Source organism: Leptidea sinapis, chromosome 20 (assembly GCF_905404315.1).
Source record: "Leptidea sinapis chromosome 20, ilLepSina1.1, whole genome shotgun sequence".
Taxonomy (NCBI): Eukaryota; Metazoa; Arthropoda; class Insecta; order Lepidoptera; family Pieridae; genus Leptidea; species Leptidea sinapis.
The window spans coordinates 7,710,910-7,732,656 of NC_066284.1; the positions used below are offsets into that span (position 1 = coordinate 7,710,910).

General features: G+C 35.3%; 1 protein-coding gene across 1 annotated transcript in view; it reads right to left on the minus strand.

Annotated features, from left to right (window-relative positions):
• Positions 1 to 21,747, minus strand: part of LOC126970123 (muscle calcium channel subunit alpha-1-like) — a 79,747-nt gene that overhangs the window by 8,890 nt on the left and 49,110 nt on the right. The window contains exons 3-15 of the mRNA XM_050815851.1: positions 20,334 to 20,545; positions 12,856 to 12,961; positions 10,467 to 10,606; positions 9,370 to 9,476; positions 8,079 to 8,231; positions 6,777 to 6,973; positions 5,803 to 5,906; positions 4,799 to 4,971; positions 4,392 to 4,495; positions 3,820 to 3,935; positions 2,984 to 3,086; positions 2,222 to 2,373; positions 1,199 to 1,409 (exon numbers count right to left, since the gene is read on the minus strand). Coding sequence (XP_050671808.1) covers positions 1,199 to 1,409; positions 2,222 to 2,373; positions 2,984 to 3,086; positions 3,820 to 3,935; positions 4,392 to 4,495; positions 4,799 to 4,971; positions 5,803 to 5,906; positions 6,777 to 6,973; positions 8,079 to 8,231; positions 9,370 to 9,476; positions 10,467 to 10,606; positions 12,856 to 12,961; positions 20,334 to 20,539 — 1,872 coding nt within the window. The 5' untranslated portion in view covers positions 20,540 to 20,545. The remainder of the gene's footprint in view (positions 1 to 1,198; positions 1,410 to 2,221; positions 2,374 to 2,983; positions 3,087 to 3,819; positions 3,936 to 4,391; positions 4,496 to 4,798; positions 4,972 to 5,802; positions 5,907 to 6,776; positions 6,974 to 8,078; positions 8,232 to 9,369; positions 9,477 to 10,466; positions 10,607 to 12,855; positions 12,962 to 20,333; positions 20,546 to 21,747) is intronic.

The following is a 21,747-nucleotide window of genomic DNA, read 5'->3' on the forward strand; positions in this document are numbered from 1 at the left end:
TACGCGGAGCCAGAGAGTAGACAGGCCCCTACCCTCAAAATTGCCGAGACGGCGACAGCAGATATCCTCCCTAACGTACACACATACCCCGGCATGAGGCATGAAATTATGCTCAATTTTGTACCCGGGGTACGTTAAATATGACGTATCGCTAGGTCGAGATATCTGCGTCTCCGTAAGGAAACACAAGGCCAGCTGCGACGTCTCAAGGTGGTGGTGGACGGCGTTTAAGTTGGAGTGAATTCCCCGGATGTTACAAAAGTCCACATTAAGCGTGGAGCGGGGTGCCGTGGTGTTGCTGCCCTGTTTGTCCTGTGACATACACGGTACTGTGCCCTCCCCATATACGAAGGGCAGCCCGGGGAGGGATTCTCTGGCTCTACAAGAGCCGGTACCCTCCTGGGGTAATTTCTCTTTAAATACCGCTCTCATATTTTGTGGGGGGGGGGGGAATGGCCTCCGGTCCTCGACACTAACCTATGCGAAACATAGCGGCACTAGGCCGCTACTTCACGCCGGTATTCTGTGCGAGTGTGGTAAGTAGCCCGGACGAGTCTGGCCCGATTGTGCTGACGTCATGAGACAGCAGCGTGACTCTCCCACTTTCAAAAAGCCCGTAGTCGCCTCTTACGACACCCTTGGACCTGGGACTACCCTATTCTTTTTACGCCCCGGGGCAGCACACGTTGTATTACTATATAAGTAATAAAAAAATCATTTAATAAAATTTTTGGGGTATAAAAATAGATGGCGACAGATTCTCAAACCTACCAAATATATCGTACATAAAATTTATTGTACTACAATAATCATTATATTCGATTGCCATCTTGCAACTCGATTGCGTATGTGTGGATGGAATAGAATAATATTAAAATTGCGATACAAAAATAGGTGTTGATTACGATCAACATCTATTTTTGTCGGGTGAAAATTTGAAGTTGTATGTATTTTTTAATGCTGAATCATAATAATTAATTAAAAAAATTAGGGGTGGGTGACCCTTATCATGTAGGAGTATGAAAAATAGATGTTTGACGATTCTCAGATCTACCCGACACACGCTTCTCCCCATACCTATAAACTTCATCGATATTATAGTTGTTAAGTGGCCATTTGGCATTTGGACACAGATATAGTTTTAAGAAGAATGAGAGTTCTTCCAGTTTATCGACATGAAATATTTACCATCCCCTACCTGAAATACGGTCAGTAGCGCTTGCCAAAAACAATCGAAGTTGTGTCTGTCCTTTTCTTCCACGGGGTCATAGTTGAATTTCCCGCCGAACACCTGCATGCCCAGCAGTGCGAAGATCATGATGAAGAGGAACAGCAGTAGCAGCAGAGAGGCGATCGATTGAATGGAATTGAGCAGAGAGGCCACCAGGTTGGAGAGTGAGCGCCAATATCTGGTGACAGTATTCATATTAAATTTCCGAGGGGTCATTGTGGTTCCATGTCTAGGAAAAAGGCTCACTTAGTTTTCCGTCAGCTTACCAAGTCGGAAGTCGGAAGTCAGTCTTAAATTCCATAAACTTTTACCGAGACAAGATTGAATTGAAAGAATTGTTGGGAAAAAGATGATTACTCACAAGTACATCTCGTTTAGAAGCGTCAATGGCCAATAGGAACCATTGCTTTGTTGAGCCACGGGGCCCCTGTTCGGTCCTGGCCCACTACGTCCTAAGTGTTTTCGGTTTTTGAATTTATATGGTACAATAGAGTATTGGCAGTGTCTCATGCCATGAGGTATTAATGTATATTGCATGTCTTTCTTTCTCATAAAAGAAAACAAAACCTAAATATTCGCTCGGGTTAAAATTTTCGTAGCGACCTTTTGCCTTTTTACTATGGGTGAAACAATTAGTATTGAATATTCCGAAAATTGAATTTTAATTCGAAGTGTATAACCATATTCTGCTCGAATCACTTCAACACTTTTCATTCCATCACCATTCTTCCATCAGTCAGGTATAAAACTCTTAATGAATACATTTTGTCTAGAAAGGATGGATATTAAAAATTAAGTTTTTGTTTAGGTTGCGTCTAAATTCAAGTGACGTCTCAAATAAGTTTAGATCGTAAACATGTTACCCACTTTTAAAATTAAATGTAGTAACAAAAAATCATTTATTCATTCACATTTTTCAGAATCTACTTCCAGTTTGCCTTGCCCTTATAAGCTGATAGTGGTCCATAATACCATTCAGTATAAACTCACTTGGTAACCTTGAAGACTCTGAGCAGGCGAACGCAACGCAACACGGAGATACCCAGGGGTGGCATCACCTGTGACTTGGTGAGGATCATCTCGCTGATGGAACCGATCACCACGAAGCAGTCGAACCGGTTGAACAGCGACACAAAGTAACCCTGTAAAGTGAAATAAGTGGGCAAAAAAATACACGCGTTTCAATCATTTTATTTCGTCGACGAAGTTTGAGGTCAGAGCTCTTCCTGTATCTTCTACCGGATATACCACGGGAGTGCTCATAGGAGTTTTTAAGGTTTATGCAAAATCCACCCGCATTACGTTGAAATCTGGCATTTCAAAACAACGCGGCTTACTAAAAATTATTGTCTCGCATGGCTTCATTGTGGAATCACCTGCCTGCATATTGCCAATCTGAAACATTTCTTCGCCATTATGCCAAGCTGTCCCAAGATAAGTCATTCTTATCGCCTTATATTGGGACGCGTGAATTGCAATTTCCATACAAACTTCTATCGCTGGTAAGCTATACGTCGTCCCATTGACAGACAGCGTGTACGGATAACGTGAGTTACCGTCGATAAGTTTATTGGGAAAGAAAAGTCAACGATAGATACGATTTTTATCTCAAGTAAGAGATAGACTGTATATTGGGAACGGCCGTTAGACACTAATAATCACTTCCCGTAGGAAAACCCGTGCACTATTTTGTCATCCTATTGCTATAAATCTTCACGACATGATTAGAAAGTAAATTGGTTTGATTTTCACCTGTAGCCCCAGACTGTACATCTTGACGAACATCTCGAGAGTGAAGAGCGCTACAAATATTGCGTTCCCGTACTCTTGGAAATAGTCCAGCCACTCCGGTTGGCTGAAACAGACATCAGTAACAGTTCAGTATTGCATTATTGCTCTGACATTTTTAGTTTGTTTATTAAAATAATGGTACTTAGCAAATTTAATAAAACTATTAAAAACCATACGATACGATAACAATATTAATAGATTAAACCAAAATTTTGTAGATAAATTAATATTACATCCAAAAATTCAGGTATACAGTGGATAGGTCAGATATTCAGAAGCAAGAAAGACAGGATAATGTCTTAGACAAAACAAAAAGAAAAACGGAACACTTCCGAGATAGAAAGATATAAGGGCAACATGTTCAGCATCGAACAGTGATGAAAAGACCTTCTTATCACTCAGAAAGTTCCAAATGTGAAGGCCAACTAGCACGCCAGAAGAAACCGAAAATTGCAGACCATTGAACGGTGAAAAGCTTACAAGCAACTTATAACTATGAGCAAATACAGGGAAAGTGACAAGCTGGACGTAGAAATAATTAATGACTGCCAAACATCAGATTCAGAGACAAAGACTTGTTTCGCTTGGCACAAGAAAGGACGAAATTTGCTAAGCTGACGGCCAACCTCGAGTAGTGGTTTGACGCTTAAATAAAAAGAAGAAGATTATGAAAATTACGACCAGGCTTATTCAAAAAGGTAAAACATACAATATTAACCGCTGCAAACTGATTAAAGCTAAGATAGCCACGTATGATCAGGATTGTAAGTACAGGCTACAATTATGATAGCACTTACTGATGGTGCTCGCTCGCCAGCACCACGGTGTTGAGGAACACGAGCACAATGATGAGCCAGTAGAACGTCTGCGACTTGACAGCACGCCGGCACGCGCGCTTCATACGTCTATTCACCTGCAACATCATGATGACGTTACGTTACTCATGCTATGTGGAAAATATGTTAAAATTATTAAATCTATAGCAAATTAATATTTTGATTAATTAATTATATTAATAATTTCTAAAAAAACACGAGCACACGGTATAACAACACAAATGCAACCCACAAAGTTCAGAAGGTCTGTTTATTTATATTTTACGACTCCCGTCCGTAAAGAATAGTTGAGAATGTTTCAATGATCTTTCTATACTAGTCATTCAATATAATATATTCGTTATATTGCTTTCTCATGCTTTTAGTATGATTCAATACTAAAATTGTGAATCACTCAAAAGTAATGAATTAAAATGCATACATCCCATTATTATTTGAAACATCATTAACAATTAAGTTTTTGTTATTTTTTGCGTGTTTTTATATATGAAGTAAAATTTTAAATTCGTCGTACACTTTACTTTTAACATTACCTTATCAAAGTCCTGTTTCCACAGTTTGCCGACAGACACCTTCTGTTTATCTTCGCTCTCGAGACCCAAGTGATCAGTTGAATCATGCTCATTTGTAATTTGACCTGGAAGATATAAGTATCTTGATTTAGCTAGGACTTAGTAATCAATAGCAACTGCGAACAATTATCAAGTAAAATAGCATGTTGCTTTTAACAAATCATCAACCATTTAACACAACATATTTGAGTGTATAAGTTTGTGAGCTTTTGCGGCGTGCCCTTTGTAAATAGTTAGTGATGAATGAATATAATCTATGACAGGCTTAATATATTTACAATATGTTTAATATTTTGATATAATAAACATTTTTCATTTAAATTGAAAATGATTTTTGCAATGACTACCAGAAAACAACAAATACTTACCATAGTCCCTCTTCTGATCCACGACATCGTGCTGATCGGCAAGCGGCTCCAAATACTCCGCCTGCGTGATCCAGTCCAGGTAGCCCTTGAGGTCTTCCTCCAACTGCTGCTTCTCTCTCAGCTTCTGGAAATCTCCTCTGTTCTTTGCTTTCTCTCTTTCTTTTGAAAATTCTCTGAAAATACATTGGACAAAATCTATTACTTGAAAGAGTTTTGAAGGCTGGTAAAAATCCGTATTTTGAACAGCATGTAGGTAGTAATCGATTTGATGCGCCGCAGTTATCTATTCTCTTTTCAAATTTTTTTGTTATGGCAAGCTATAGTGCAGATGGTCGTGTGAAAATAGAGAGATACCTTTCGTTTTCTGTTGTCTCTTGCGCCGGTTAATAAACAAAATTGTCACTGAACAACACAGTTCGTACGCAATACGTATACATTATATTTTAATACTTCATCATTGGTCAACAACCTAATCGCATCGCATCAAGCTCTCTGTGTAACGCAAATCTTTTCTACAAACACCGAAAGGACAGTAACACGCACTTTAACACCAGGAGTTCGTAGAGACCATCCCTCCTCGGAATCTCAGGTATGTCTGTCTATATTTCGCCATACCTGATTTGCATTTTTAATCTCATATGTTTTCCTACGGACGCGCTAATACATCGACATTATTTCCATTTTTATCTTTGGCAGCAAGTGGTAAGGATACCTAATTTTACAAAACATTCGCTTCCATTATACTTTACTAACTGGCTGGCACACTTTACTCTGTCCAATAAAATGATAATAAAAGTGATGATTTTTATATAAATTTTTAAATAGTACTTGGAAATGCTTAATTAAAGTAAAGAGATAAGAATAATTTGCAAGTTGAGTGGTTATGTAGAAACAAAGATCGACAGAAATTTGTCAAAGTGGTACTTATTAATACTGCAACTTCTTTCAACATCTTAGAAACACATTAAAGAGACAGGTATTGATATAATAAAATAAATACGTACCCAGACAAAACACCGAGGATAAGATTCATAACAAAAAACGCCCCCAGTATGACCATAGATACGAAGTACACCCACTCCCAACTGTTTCCCATTGCGTCCTGAATCTGTGAATAATTTATTTTTACTAACATATAGAAAAAAATACATGAAAATTTATTGAAGTACGCGAAACTTTGCGGAAATTCATAACTGTCCAAATGTATAATGTAGACTCGCCAAACTCTGGCAGGAGACTCAAGATTTTGAGTCCTGAGGATGTCTCGTGTAGAGCGAAACACGTGTCGAATTGTTTAAAGACAAATATTGGCGGAATTAACACTAAAGAAAACTAAAATTTTGATATAATTCATAAAAATTATATGTTGAAGTTACTAAAAAAATCTTGCCCAATTGAGACAGTTGAGAGGGCTAGTTAGATATCATTTTCTTTGGCGTGTAAGCTTTCATATTCTTGCCACTGCTGAAGAGTATATAATATGACCTGCTCTTGGAACACTTGTCTTCGTCGACCTTTTAAACATTTATTTCTTTGATAATAATTGTATTTGTATCTTTAAACATACTATCCACTTTATACGACAGCTCATTCATTATATATATTTGGAAGACAGACAAAATGAGAGAGAGAAACTTATGGATAATGTGTCATTTGGAAATATCGAAGGCATTAGATATTTAGGTTGGCAGATACAGACAAGTAAATAAATAAAGATTATGGCTGAGATATTTTATACAGCTAGATAAGGTCTCTTGCTGTTAGACAACCGATAAAAAAGGCTAGAAATATCAGTTTAGTGTGCGTGATAAGCTACGTCTTACACTCGCGATTTATATGACACTACATGTTAGTGTGAGTGAATTGCTCAAAATAGAGGTTAGTTCTAAACTCAATCTTTTTCGACGTTTTCACAGCTGTCATAGTCTATCTAGACGTATAAATGATCTAAGGTTTATGGTATTAAGATGCTACTCACATTATACATGACATCAGTCCATCCTTCAAGAGTGATGCACTGGAACACGGTGAGCATGGATAGGCCGAAGTTATCAAAGTTGGTGATCCCGAAGTTGGGCCCGATCCACTTCTCGCGGCACTCCATATTGGCACCCAGCTTGGAGCAGTTGAAGCCATTGTCTGAGTCGCAGGGGTGCGGGTTGTCCATGATCTCACCTGGAGTACATTTACAACAGTACTAGAATACTCGCCAATCAAGCATATATAATTGTTTACACTATATTATACAATGTCGTATATTAGCTGTTTAACTACCGCAGATCGTACGTACATTATATTATCATATACTTGGTAATGAGGTAGAATTCATTTATTTGTCGTAGTAACTGCCTAACTAGATCAAATGTTGCATTGTCAACTTATTTTAACGACCCGTTCGAGAGAGATCGTACGTTGATGGTAACTGTATGAAAACATGTACAATGTGTGTATTCTTTAAAAATTCAATATTTTTCATTCGAGAATATACCGTCGGACATATTATGTCACCATCTATTGGGATATCAGTATGTGATTTTATTCTTTTAATTACGAAACTTTAGCGTGAGAGTTATCGGTGGCATTGCTGAACTATTCATAAAATTATTCTGACTAAAGCCTCATAGACACGGACTAGTTAAAACAATAAGGACTCCGCGTCATCTTACATAACAGTGAAGCACCAAAACAAGCCGATTAACGTGTAAATACATATCCCCACGTATACACTTACACTACTACAGGCCAATAGGAGGCCATTATGATCGTATATATTATAATTGTAATCGTCTGAGACAGCTCAGTTTGTGTCTCAATAAAATATTTAAAAAATACCGTCGTGCGTTGTGAAATTGTTAAAAAACAATATTACATAAGTATTTGTGGCCATATATGATTATTTAAGGTAGAAAAATTGTGTAACTAATATCACCCGTAACCGCACACACACTAGCACAACGGTGCTTCACTTGCTAATACCACGTCGCGGAGTCCTTCTTTTTTTACTCGTCCTTGTGCATAGCAAATCAAATGCTGGAACGCATATTGTATTAGCAACACATTCCAAGGAATCCTGTTATAAAAATCATGTCCTAATTTCCAATGCCAAAGGAAAACAAAATGTGGTTGCCCTAATTACAAGTGGAAGTAAACACTTATGGGATTACCCGAAGCGACCTACAAATTTAAGGATGTGGAGCCTAACACCGGTTAGGACGGTATCTAAGATAACAGGACCCTAAGTCAAGGAAAGTTAATAATTTATTTAAAGTTCTCATCATACCTGTTATTCGACTGTAGCAAGACTTGTGCATCTTTCCAGAGAACAGCTCCAAGCCGATGATGGCGTATATTATAATAACAAATATTACTAACAGTGCAATGTGTAGTAGTGGAACCATCGCTTTAAGAATTGAATTTAAAACTATTTGAAGACCTGCAACAAAGATAATAAGGTTAGAAGAAAACTCTACAAAACTACAAATTTCCTATAACGGAAGAGACGAGCAGGACGTTCAGCTTTGTGAGTGCCGTTTAGGATTCTTGAAAATCCCAAAAAAAACTGAGCAGCATTACAATTGCTCTCGTCACCTTGAGACATATGATGTTAAGTCTCATTTACCCATTAAATTCACTAGCTACGGCGCACTTCAGACCGAAAAACAACAATGCTTACACATTACTGTTTCATGACAAAAAAAGGGGCCGTTGTGGTACCCTTAATCTAGCCGGCATCCTGTACAAAGGAGCCTCCTACTGGTAGATAGTCCTCTCTGTTCACCATGTTTGTAAGCAGATCCTGCTTGGGATGATGACTGGTACATCTTGCTAACGGTAATTCTCTTATTAATGTTGTTTTCGTTTATATCCAATAAAAAAACTCCTTTAAATTAATATTAACAGCTATCGTATTTTATAACGTGTTTATGCAATATAAGCAAAGTGCAAATAGAAAATAAAATACTCAAATATTTCGAATTACCCCAGTAAGTCAAAAAGTTGATAGATTTATTTATTTTATGATAATAAAACTCGAACTCAAAACATTTGGATAATTATGGATTTCCGCAAAGTAACGCCTAATTCAAAAATATAATGACACCAAATCATCGAAATTTGGAATTTAAGAATCATAACATTTTAGAGCACCGACACGGAACGCCGGAGGTTGTGGGGTCGAGTCCCGCATCGTTCATAAAATTTTGTTTTTCAAATTTTATTTGTGTATTAATACTAGAAGTGAGGGTTATCACTTTAAAAAAAACATAACATATTGTTTAGATTTACAAGAGCGACATCTCAAGTCAATTTCCTAATATGCAAATATTGGGGTTGAGCAGGTTATCAACTGTAAAGTAGATCCTGTAGATGAAGCCACAACCTGAGAGTTGAACAAAGCAAACAGAATTTTATAACGAAGCGGTACTCGAACGGTTAGCTCAGTTGGTTAGAGCACCGGCACGGAACGCCGGAGGTCGTGGTTTCGAGTCCCGCATCGTTCATAAAATTTTGTTTTTCAAATTTTATTTGCATAACATTTTCATTTCTTTCAAGATCATAGGAACAATACTTACTTGGAACACCAGACACTAATCTTAACGGTCTCAATACCCTGAACGCTCGGAGAGCCTTCACATCGAAGGCATCTTTGAATATACTTGACAATACTGTGCTTACCATACTGAAAATAAACATATCTTATACATCATGTACATATATATAAATCAATAAAAAGTATGCTCAAATAGGATGTAAATACTACGTAATAAGAGGCGGGAGTGCCTGAGTAAAAATTTAAATTTAGTTTAGTATGAAACGTGCAGTAATTTGACATAAGTTTGAAATAGTAGTAATTACAGTATCGCGATTGGCCTCGAAGTATAATACGGCTAAGTTTGAAAGTGAACAGTTGCTTATAACGTCTCCTTTTTTACAAGACATTTCATACAATCGAGTGAATTGCTTTTTTCTTAGAGAGTTTCGCTAGCCTAAGCATGCTCATGTATGAATACAATGTTGTGTTAATATATAAAACCGATCGGAAAAGAACTGAAGACTGTTAAGCGAATATTCGATTTTTAATCACATAAATTACTTTCACGACACTACGTTATAATCTCTCACATATTTTAGTGATGTGTATCGACACAATATGAGTATCTTTATATATACAAGCATTGAACTCCTTCTTGTATTGTTATTAATCGCAATCACAGTCCACAATAGATAAGTCTAGATTCTTTGAGAAGTGATTTTTCGGTAATTGATACGCCCTGCCCATTACGATGCAGTGCCGCTCAGGATTCTTGAGAAACCCAAAAATTCTGAGCTGCACTACAATTGCGCTCGTCACCTTGAGACATAACATTTTGTCTCCCTTGCCCAGTAATTTTATTAGCTGCGGCGCCCTTCAGACCAAAACACAATAATGCTTACACATTACTGCTTCACGGCTGAAATAGGCGCCGTTGTAGTACACATAATCTAGCCAGCATCCTGTGCAAAGTAGTCTCCCATTGGTTGATTGATTATATATCTTTATTTAATTAATAACATGAATTTTACGATTGTGCATTAAAACTGTAAGTTAATTCTTAAATTTACAAATAATAACAATATTAGTGATTTTAATATCTGTATTTTACCCGGTGTTTGGACTAACTGTACTCACCCTATAACAACAATAGTAAAATCGAGCAAATTCCATCCATTCCGCAAGTAGGAACCGGGATGCATTGCGAAGCCGTAAGCTATGATCTTCATCACGCACTCTCCGGTGAAGATCACCAGAAATATGTACTCGATTTTTTCCTGCACACAAATAAACACAGCCATGTTAGAGAGGCATTAATTAGTAAGACGCATTAGCAAAATTTGAAGTTATTATGGAATCCTCAAAACTGTTTCACAGAATTTCAAACAGCGACTCGTCTCCCAGTTTCATTTAAATTATCAACATTCAATTTTGTAATTTTTCCGCTGATCCTTTAAGTTTTTCTGATGTTCTTTTCTGTAAACCTCAACATGGGTGTTGAGAAATTAAAAACAAAATAGAAAAAGAAGCATTCAAATCCGGTTGGTTATTTCTGAGTACGTGTTTAAAAATAATTTATTACTATATAGAAGAGCTATCACTTCCTATAAGTAAAATTTAGTTTGAATTAACATGAACATCATTTAATCTAGAAATTATGGAGTGTTCCTCGTGGACGTCGCGACGGGAAAAACAATCTCTTTTAAAACAAAAAGTTAAAAGTTTATTGTACTTCTGATTTCTGTTATCACTCTCACACAAATTACTTTGCCCCTTACCAGGCATAGTATGTACTATGAGTGCAAGAAAATAATATATTTAATACCATACAGTACATACTCAAACATATTATATAAATAAAGAAAACATCCACGAATCGAAAACAATTATCCATATTCATCACATACATGTTTCCATCGGGACATATGCTTTGGCCGGGATCCAAACCCAGAACCTCTAGGTCAGTGGCTGGCCACCCTGTGTGGTAACTAATCATTGGGTTATATGATTCGTCAATCCCTGTGCATCGGCCACTATATCAGTAATATTTCCCTTGGCCATCAACTAAAATGGCGCGTGTCTGATGAATGCTGAGTTTATTGTTAGAGTGCATCGTAGTGATGTATTTTGGCTCTAATACGACTCATTATTATTAATTTATTTATATCTTCTATGATAAACCAGAACTTTATCATAATAAAGTGTATCTTCATTCTTTTTTTAGTATGATTTCGGTGGTGTTATCCCGAGAATTTGCCGTACATTTCAAGATCAGGCTGGAATTATTAGAAAAAGGGATAGGTTTAGAGCACCAACAATTAAAAGGCTTACATAAAAAGTTTGATAGGATGATTATAAGAGAACAGGCAAATAGAAGTCGTGATTGTTTCATCCTTTGCAAAATAGCACACAAGACAAATGAATTTAAAGAGTAGGTAAATATTGCAACAAATGCAAATATTTTAGACAGAAAATTTCCTTCAAAGTAAATGAAGAATATGAATTTTTAGATGATTTATAATTTCGAATGTAGACCTAATACAAAATAAAGGAAGTGAAGAAAGATGGGCAGGAAATGATTCATAGTGAGAGTGTGGAAAAATGAATGACTCGTGAACTGGATTGTCATATGTGAACGCAAATGAAAGAAATCAGCACACAACATTGGATGACAATGTAGAAGAAGAAATAAATTGGCCAATGATTGGTTCAGATAAAAAACAACATAGTGTACACACACCATTTGACTTAGTTGGAATGTAGGTTATATTTAGACATTTGTTAACAAGAAACACCAAATTCATTAGCAGAATTACCTAAATTTGAAATATTAATATTTTATAAAGAATATTAGCACACGGCTGCCAGAATACATAGGGTAAGTGCTTCGTTATATAGTTGCGTTTTACACTGCAGAATATACAAATATTTTTTTATTTAAATAAAACATATTATACTTAGAAACATCATAGTCAGCGCGTATAGTAAACGTCAGTGAACATGAAAACTTATAGGAATACAAATCACCTTCCACACTTCACGCCGAGTACCAATCCACCTTTCGCTTAAGGTACTGTCGTAAACTATACTCTTGTGTAACTATGTCTATGTCTTCATGTATACCTATATTTTTTATCAAAAAATAGTTTAAACAATTTTTTCTCATGCACATTAAAAGCTTGGAAAACTTAATAAGGTATTGGTACAACACTGATATGAATCAAAGTTGATTTTTATACAACTATGCCCTTTGAAGGAAACCTCATTGTTTTGCAATTGATACAAACGATCATAATTTTCCTGAATTTCTCTAAGTGCTAAAGCTACATCCAGTTTGTTTATCTCGCTACAAGTTCAAACGTCAACACTTCATCTGTAAAATACTGCAAAATCCAAGACGAATTGGTCCAAGATCGCGAGCGGAGTTCATAATATTTAGTAACTCATCTATAATACCAGTCGAGTTACCTATTTCTGAAGAACACAATATACCTATGTTTTTTTTAATAATTTAAATGATACTTACTAAAACCCAATTAGTATAGTTGGAGTCCCCGCTGGGGTACGGCGTGTACACGGCCAGTGCTATGCAGTTTGCAAATATTGTAGTAAGTATCATCCACTCGAATGGTCTGTGCTATGAGTCAAGGTATCTATATATATCAAAAACATACATTTTAACAAATACATAATTAAAATTGACTTCACCATATATCTTTTGGGAGGACAATCATTTTACAAAAATACTTGAATTCATTGAGTTTCAGCTTGTATCTTCTTTTGCGATACAGAAGCTTAAAAATAAATGAATGTTTGGCAAATTGCTAACAATTTCAATTACAAAAATTTTTGTGAGTTGAATGTCGTAGCGTATTGAGAATAGTATGCAAGTGAATCATTCAACGCAGCCATCTACATTATTCTGATTCACCAGTGTTTTTCCCATCAATGACTAAATTGTGCCTCCTAAAAATCTTAAAAAATTTTATAAGCAAAATCTAAAAATACTACGTATCAATTAAACTAAATGTTACAGTTCATTGCCTAATGCGTAAGTATCCCTACTCTGTGCCAATACTAATTAGGAATTAATCAAGTCATAAATAGTTAATTGTAAAACGTTGAATAAATGTTTTAATGGATGTACTAAGTACATTAGCCAAATTGCATGCAGCAAATGCTTCTAAAGAAAAAATCAGATTCTTACAACTGAAGCGAGGTTAGCGCTTAAACGATAGGTCAGATGCATTAATGGTTGAAACGAAGTTAAAGTTGTCTTTTGAATTAATTTAAAGAAAGACGAAGGTAATTAATTACACTTTTTATGTGAGCTATTAATAATGGTGGTCTATTGCTACATCAATCTATTTATCTCTTATAGCGGTTATATTATATTGTTACCAAAAAAAGTGATTGCTGAAAATATTATCTGGCCCTATGAAGAAACTAAGTAAGCCCTAAACTAAGTAACTACAATAACAAGCTCAATCTGTAATTCAATTGCAAATTTAGATTACTTTGACAGGCGAGATCTTAAGCTTATCTCACAAGCTTAACCTGGACGCCGCCTAATTGAGAGTTTATATTGGAAGTGGTGCGCGCGATCTTGCGGGCACGCGCCAGCAGGAGTACCGGACGTGTTACTAACGCCGTTCCCGGACTCCTCCTATCGAGGCTCGGTGGTTTTAGTCGGTTCGATTCCGACAAACCACCCTACCGAAAACCCCGGTGGGTGACGGCCCGTGGGGATTCCACACGTATAAAAAAATGGTCCGTTAATTTCCACACTTAAAGGGCACTTAAAGCTTACTTACTAATTGTGATAGTAATCACGACCATCATGTTCACGAAGAATCCTTACACAAACAATGCATCGAATACACGATAATTTATATTTATACAGTTATTTATTTATTGTAAAATACTCTATTTGATTGAAAAGAGTGGCCGTTGAGTTTCTTATATGTACTTCTCGCGAGCTCAACTTTTTACGAACATATGGTAAATTCAGTAATTTAATAGAAATATTTGTAGTGACGATTCAAAAGCACTTAGTTTAATCCTAATTGAATAAAGTTTATTAGACTTTGACAATGACAGCCGTGATCCCAGAGATAATGTAACAATATCCATTTGTAAAGAGGCAAGATGCGTCACCATTGAATAGCCATGAAGATGCGATACGGAATGCCATTACATATAAATACTATTGTCATTATTGTTCTGTTACCAAACGTTGCGAAAATTGAAATGTTACCAACACGATAGATGCAAAATTAGCTCTCGAGTAACTGGTATAAATCGATTTATCATGCATGGATGATTTCGGCCGCTTCTGGCACGGCGCCATGATACGTTTGGCCGCGTTTGTTAACCCGCCATTGGGATATTTGATTTGTAGGTCAGAAATGCATTGTTCTAGCACCTACCAATTACGTTTATACACGATTGTATTACGTTTCTCATTTACACCTGTGTTCTCAGCTGTCGAGTTGCAAAGGCTGCTGCGAGTATTAGATGAAATTATTTTTCATTTTAACAAAACGAACTCAATCTTCTTTGAGTATTTTGTGTCGAAGATTAATATTGAGTATGTTTCTAAAACAAAGGCGAGTTATAATTAATGTACGACTACGTAAGAATTAAAACTGAAGAATCTTATCTAAGTACATTTCGATTTCAGTGATAAAATTGTACATTATAGTTATGCTAATTATCAGATCTTAATAACTCGTTATAATATTAATTTCTTATTATAATGGGTTCTACTCTTTCTTCTATTGTTGAATATGTAGAAAAAGATAAGCTAAGTTAGTGTTTACTACCTTAAATTATTTATTTACACAAAATATTTTTTCAAGATGCAACTTTTACATTTTGTTATTCTAATGTTTGACTTTTTCTGCACATTTGAGAATGTGGAGAAGATGATTTGAATGTGGTTTTCTTGGCACAATACCTACTGATCTATTATGGCCCAGAATTTGAGCTTGTTTTTAATTTAAGGGTCAATATCCGGACGACCGGGCCTTGCTCAGATTTTTAAGAATGTACAAAATTTGAACAAAAAAAAAACTAATAGGGCATCTGGATTTGAACCGGGGTCGTCTGCTTTCCAAACCACCCAATGTCCCATCTGAGCTATTATAGTCTTATTATAATGATATTGTAGCTGTTCTCATTAAAACACGGATGAAACTACATTATTTAAAATTTTAACCTAGCTAGATCGATTTATCGCCCCCGAAATGCCTTGTATACTAAATTTTATGAAAATCGTTGGAGCCATTTCTGAGATTCAGATTATATATATATTTATTTATTGATTTCTTATTAAGAAATTACATAGTATAGGTAACAAAATTATTGTACATACATAAACTCATTTGAGTTTTACCGTGTACAATAATGTCGTCGGAAGACATATAATATTATTTAAATTTAAAGTTTAATACTTAATTAACTACTTAAATTAAATTACTTTTTTTTAACAACTTAAAACTATATACAAATATTAATTATACAGAAAAGAAAAACAAAACAAAAGCATAAACATTTAGGTGCTAAGAAATTTTATGAACAACATTACAAACTACATAGCTTACAAATACCCTCAATATTAGCACTACAAGTATTGTTGCTTTATATACAGAGTGATATATATATATACAAGAATTGCTCGTTTAAAGATATAAGATTAATGACTATACCGGTATTTATTTATTATTTCGTTCGCAGTTTAATCGTAAATCCTATACCTTCTACTCTACACACACATCCTCCTGTGTTTAATTAACAGTTTTATTACGCGAGGATCGAAACGAGACGAACATAATAGTATAATAGTAATAACCACTTGTCTCATGCGGTGAAATTGTCAGTAAATAACAATAAAATTGAAACTTTGCTCTTTCAAATTAGTGTGCAATGTAGATAAATAAAGAAACAAACATCCTAAGCAAACTAAACATTCATAACTGTTTTTTAATGAATAGTTAATAAGAACTGCTGTAAGACCACGTAAAACACACAAAATATAACGTAGACTTAACAAAAGCTTTCGATATTAATAGCGCTGTGAAGAATGCTTCCACCTGCTGTAGCTCTAACACAAGCCGATATGTCTGTTAGACACAATAACAGTTTCTACTTTCAACGCAATTCTAAACATCAGATATCGAAATAAATTATAAATAATTACTCAAACTACGCACAACTCTAAACTAATATTGCTGATGGTTATATATGATGGCGGTGGAAATAATTACGCTGTGGTTTCAATATGTTTATGACTATACCTCGTTTTATATTTATGGGTGTTTGATATGCGTGGAATACAGCTGCTGTATCTTCTCAACGAAACAGTTATTATTGTTGATTACTGTGATAACATTATAATAGTTTTTTTTTAATTCTACAGAGTTTTAGCTATGTACAGTCTCAATTATCCGAGCTAGAGTAAATATGACAACTTCAAAGTACTTGTAAAAGTTAACTTGAATCCATACTTAATTTGAAATATGCAAATGTGATTTGATTTGTTTATTTGTAACGCTTTCATGCCTTAACTACACAACCGATAACCATGAGACCTTACGCTAACGGTGCCAGGGGTAAACAAAATAACAATCAGGGTAATTAAATTTTACCCCGAAAGTATTTAAGAGTTCCTGCGAGTACGTGACTTTAGCTCCAGTAATTATCATGAATTGCAAAAGAAAGTTATGAAAGGAAAGACTTTTTATGGTTCTCGGAATAGCGTGTAATGGCTATTTATGAAATTCAAGTTGGTTGCCGCACAAAATCCTTACTTATATTATACTAATCATGGTAACAACATGGATACCATTTCCAAGGATATTAGAGATGCAAAGATCGATTTTGAAATTTTATATCCGTAATATGACCGTACGAGTCTACGTTTGTTAAAACTTAAACCTATGTTATAAATGGATCTCCCATTTATAACATAGGTTTAAGTTTACCTACTCTATAAAACTCAAAGCAAACAGGTGCAATAGACAAGAAAATGTTTTGATAGCTAATACCGAAATGGAGTAGATTGGGATCCATTTTCTGGCAGCAGATTCTCGAAGCACAGAGACCACAAAATATTGTAGAGATAAGAACAATAAATAATAAAAAAACAGCGCAATGGCATTTTGCCAGAATATACGTAATTGACATAAATCTTCGGACAGCAATGAGGAAGTAATTTGCTATCTTAAACAATGTGGGAGCTTTTATACAAAATATTAATTATCATTAGTATGAGTTTGAAACAATATTTTGATAATTATTGTATGCCTCAGTTTATGTAACGTAAATGGTGCAGCTGCTGTACATATTTTGGGAATTCTGATTTAAAAAATCTTGACAAGTAATCTCTCTCTTGATGATAACCTGACACTGCCTAAAGAATTCAGAAGAAACCGAAATAAGTGGAAAACTTAATCTTTGCTGAATGGCTGATGAGCGTGTTTGCTTCCGATATTAATACAATATTTGTACTGCAGAAGAGGGCTATTCGCGCTATTTATTACCTAGGCCCTAAAAAATCATTGAAAGCAAAATTCAAAGAAATTAGCATCTTGACTGTTGCTTCTCAATATATTCTTGATTATATAATGTGTGTTCATAGGCGCATAACCATAATGTTCACACCAGGAACAGACATAAGCTTATATTGACTACTACTCGGCTAAGTCAAGTTAGTAAGTCTTTTGTGGGGTGATGTATATGCATTTACAACAAGATCCCAGAAAATGTTCAAACCAAAAGTATTACGTTATTCAAAAGAATTGTTAAGAAACGTTTGTTTGGTAAAAGGTCACCGTAACTGATGACCACAAATTATGTTCGATAACTGGAGTGGACTGCAGTAATAGTTAATTATAAAAAAAAGATGGTGATTCGAATGAGAACCTGTCGGTCAAAGCTAGGCAATGGTAAATAGAAATTTTCATCAACTTTCCTTGAACTCCCACTTAATTGCTCTGGTTTGGATTCCTGGGAGGTGCACGGCACGCAATTGTCGCGGATAAGAGTAGCACAAAGGGTATTGGCGCGAGATATCCAGAACAATATTACTCTGTAAACATATTTTTTTGATGAAAAAAATGCCCGCTGAGTTTGTTGCGCCCATTCTTGTCAGGTATGAGGCATTCGTTTTGGAATGGGTGGTAGTTTTTTGACTTTCAATAAGTAACTTCACATCCTATTTTGAATAAAAATATTTGAATTCGAATATAGTTAACCCGTGGTTTGCCATAGTCTGTACAGTCTGACCAAGACTTTTTTCGGAAGTTCTTATCGTAAAGCATGTGGTAATACCAAACAGATACCTGAAATTGTTTTTTATATTAAGTATTTAGTCTATATTATAAAAATATAATGCATCAATGTAAACAAATATTGGTATTTCTAAATAAATAAATAAATAATAAATTAGCCAATTCTTCATTATGAGGGCAGTTTGGCGCGGTAATTTTTATATATTTAGTTTTCTTGCTATGTAACGATTTTTTTTTTATATGAGAGGGGGCAAACGGGCAAGAGGCTCACGGGATGGGGAGAGGTGAGGCAACCGCCCATGGACATCCGCAACAACAGATGTGTCAAGAAATGCGTTGCCAGCCTTTAAGGTGAGAGTATGCTTTTTTCTTGAAGGTCCCTAAGTCGTATCTGTTCGGGAAGACCGCTGCCGGTAGTTGATTCCACAAAGCGGCTGTGCGAGGCAAGAAATTTCGGACAAAGCGCGGGGTTGTGGAATGCGGATGGTACTTTGCACGTAATGTCCGATGGTGAAATTCAGCCGCTGGAATCAACCCGAACAGCTCCTCTGAGCACTCCCCGTGATAAATGCGGTAGAAGATGCAGAGAGAACCCACATCTCTACGCAATGCTAGAGAATCAAGCCGATTATTATTGACCAGTACATACTCGAAGACCGATAGAACGTTGTTTATTTCAAAATGGGCCGTTTATACCTTGAAAACTGTAAACACACATTAAGACCAGTTAATCATCTCCAACTCAATATACTCTCCCTGTTTACGAAGCCTTGCTAAGTTACTAATTCTCCATTTCGCTCCAAATGTTTTAAGTAACTTTTCCATTTGTTGGCATTTAGCCAGACATTTTCGTATTTTTGTTTGTTGTCGTTATCTTTGGTCTGTGGTCTTTACAGATTTAGAATGTCAGTTTCGAAATATAAAATCAGTCAAGTGTAAGTAGAGCTCGCAAATGAATACTTCCTTACCATCGTGTAAGATGACACAGTATAATTCTAAATACTGTTTTTAATGTATAGGTACTTAATTTTAATTCGCACCCTTTGCGAAATTCGCCTATTAAGTTTTTATTATTTGTTATAAATGTAACAATAATTATTACACACTATTGACTATATCAACTTAAAACCTAAGTATATTTTCTGTTAATATTTGCTTATATTATATTATTATATTTATAATCTTGCCACAATTAATGTTACAGATAAAAATGCATATTTTGTTTTTATCTTTAAAAAAAACTTGTATTTTATAATCGAAATAACACAATCAATTAAATCACTGTTTCTATGGAAAATTTTGTATGTTTATTCTAATAACGAATGGTAAGTCATAAAAATAGAGAAGAGTGACCTATAATCCTTGTGAAATGGGAACGGCTGATAACTTTTTGAGTCTCCTAATTATAAGTCCTTCTGGGTGTATGTTTTGTGTCTATATAGCGATATAAAGTCCTTTAAGTGTTTTCATTATTAACACAATATCTGTAGGTTTATACTAAACTAATAAAAAAATATTTTTTACTCTAATTTAGATTCGCTTACCATTTAATGAGTATTTCAAATTATATGTTTTATTTTGAAATAAAAAGATTTAATACGGTGGAAATTGGATTGGATCGACAAGTTACTGGAACGAAATTATTTTATGTATAAAACAATATTTTCGAAGATCCATCACACAACGTGAATTGTTTCATTAAAAAGGATACTTCCATTCAACAATATCTATGCACAGCTTCCGTAAGGGATTCTTAAGCGTCAGACAAAACAATGCTCTCTTGGCTCTCTCCGGCTGTACTTTGAGGCCGCGACGAGGTGGTTTCCTTGGCGCCACGGGTACCTGGATGAGAGGACCTGTTCCATCTGGCTGTGTGGCTGTAGGTGTTGTTGTGGTTTCTTCAGCCTCTGTACTCATGATGATCTGAAATAAAACAATCCTTTAAATATTTATAAAATATTAAAAATTGTAAGCTATCGAGCAGTGAACCAGGTAGCACATAAGTTAAGTATCTAAAAATATATGTCTATAACTTAGATAATTTATACGTCTAGATAGAGTTTCTGTAAGACAACCCATGAAAATAGGCCAGGTATATTACTTTAGTGTGCGTGACAAACTACGTCTTACATTCGAAATTTTTATGACATTTTGTGGTAGTGCGCTTGCATTGCTCAAAATAGAGAGAGACTCTAAACTCAATTTTTTTCGACTTTTTCACATCTGTCATATCATCTAAGGTTTAAATCATCTTCCCCGTATTAAATTACGCAATTACTGTATTTTTTAAGAGATGATATACAAAGACAGATCATAACAGGGTTATTTTCAATGTTTTTTAATTTTTTGTACTAAATATTTGAGTCAATGTTAGATAATTCTCATTTTCATAGTTTTGTTTTTAAAATATATAGAAATCATAATTTCTGAGACTTATTGGAAACACAAATGGCGATATATTGGCCTCAAGTTTTAGCCTCTTTTTTCTCAGTTACATGACACAACGACCTACAGTCACAATGACACTTGACACTGTTAATAGATCTCTGAGAGTGTAACATGTTTGTGTGACGAAGTTACGATGAGGTAGTTTATACCATAAACTTAGTACCTATACTAGCGTAATAGACAAATTCTCTCCTCATTACGGCGAGACTACCACCAGTAGGAGGCTCCTTTGCACAGAAATTACTGGGCAAATGAGACTTAGCTCAAGGTGACGAGGGCAATTGTATTGCCGCTCAGGAGGTCTACTCGCAAAATTGACAACCATACATTCGGAACGATACGATAATACTCCGAATATATCGCAACTAACCTACTCTAACAAATGTTCGAATTCCTTATCGTTTATCGTTACCATAGACTAATATTATGATTTTTTTACGATGTTAGTGTGAATATACCTAAACATTATCTGTGCTTTGTCGCCGTGAAGTGTCAAAAGTCAAAACATAGTTTAGGCGCTAAGGGCCATGCCAGACTCTGCACCACCAATTTGGTATCATTTACACATAATGTAAATGTTAAAAAAATATGTAATGAATATAATATGACCATTTAAAATTGAATAAATAATACAAAACTCGCGGATAATAAAATGTAAAAAAAAGTAACTCAACCCT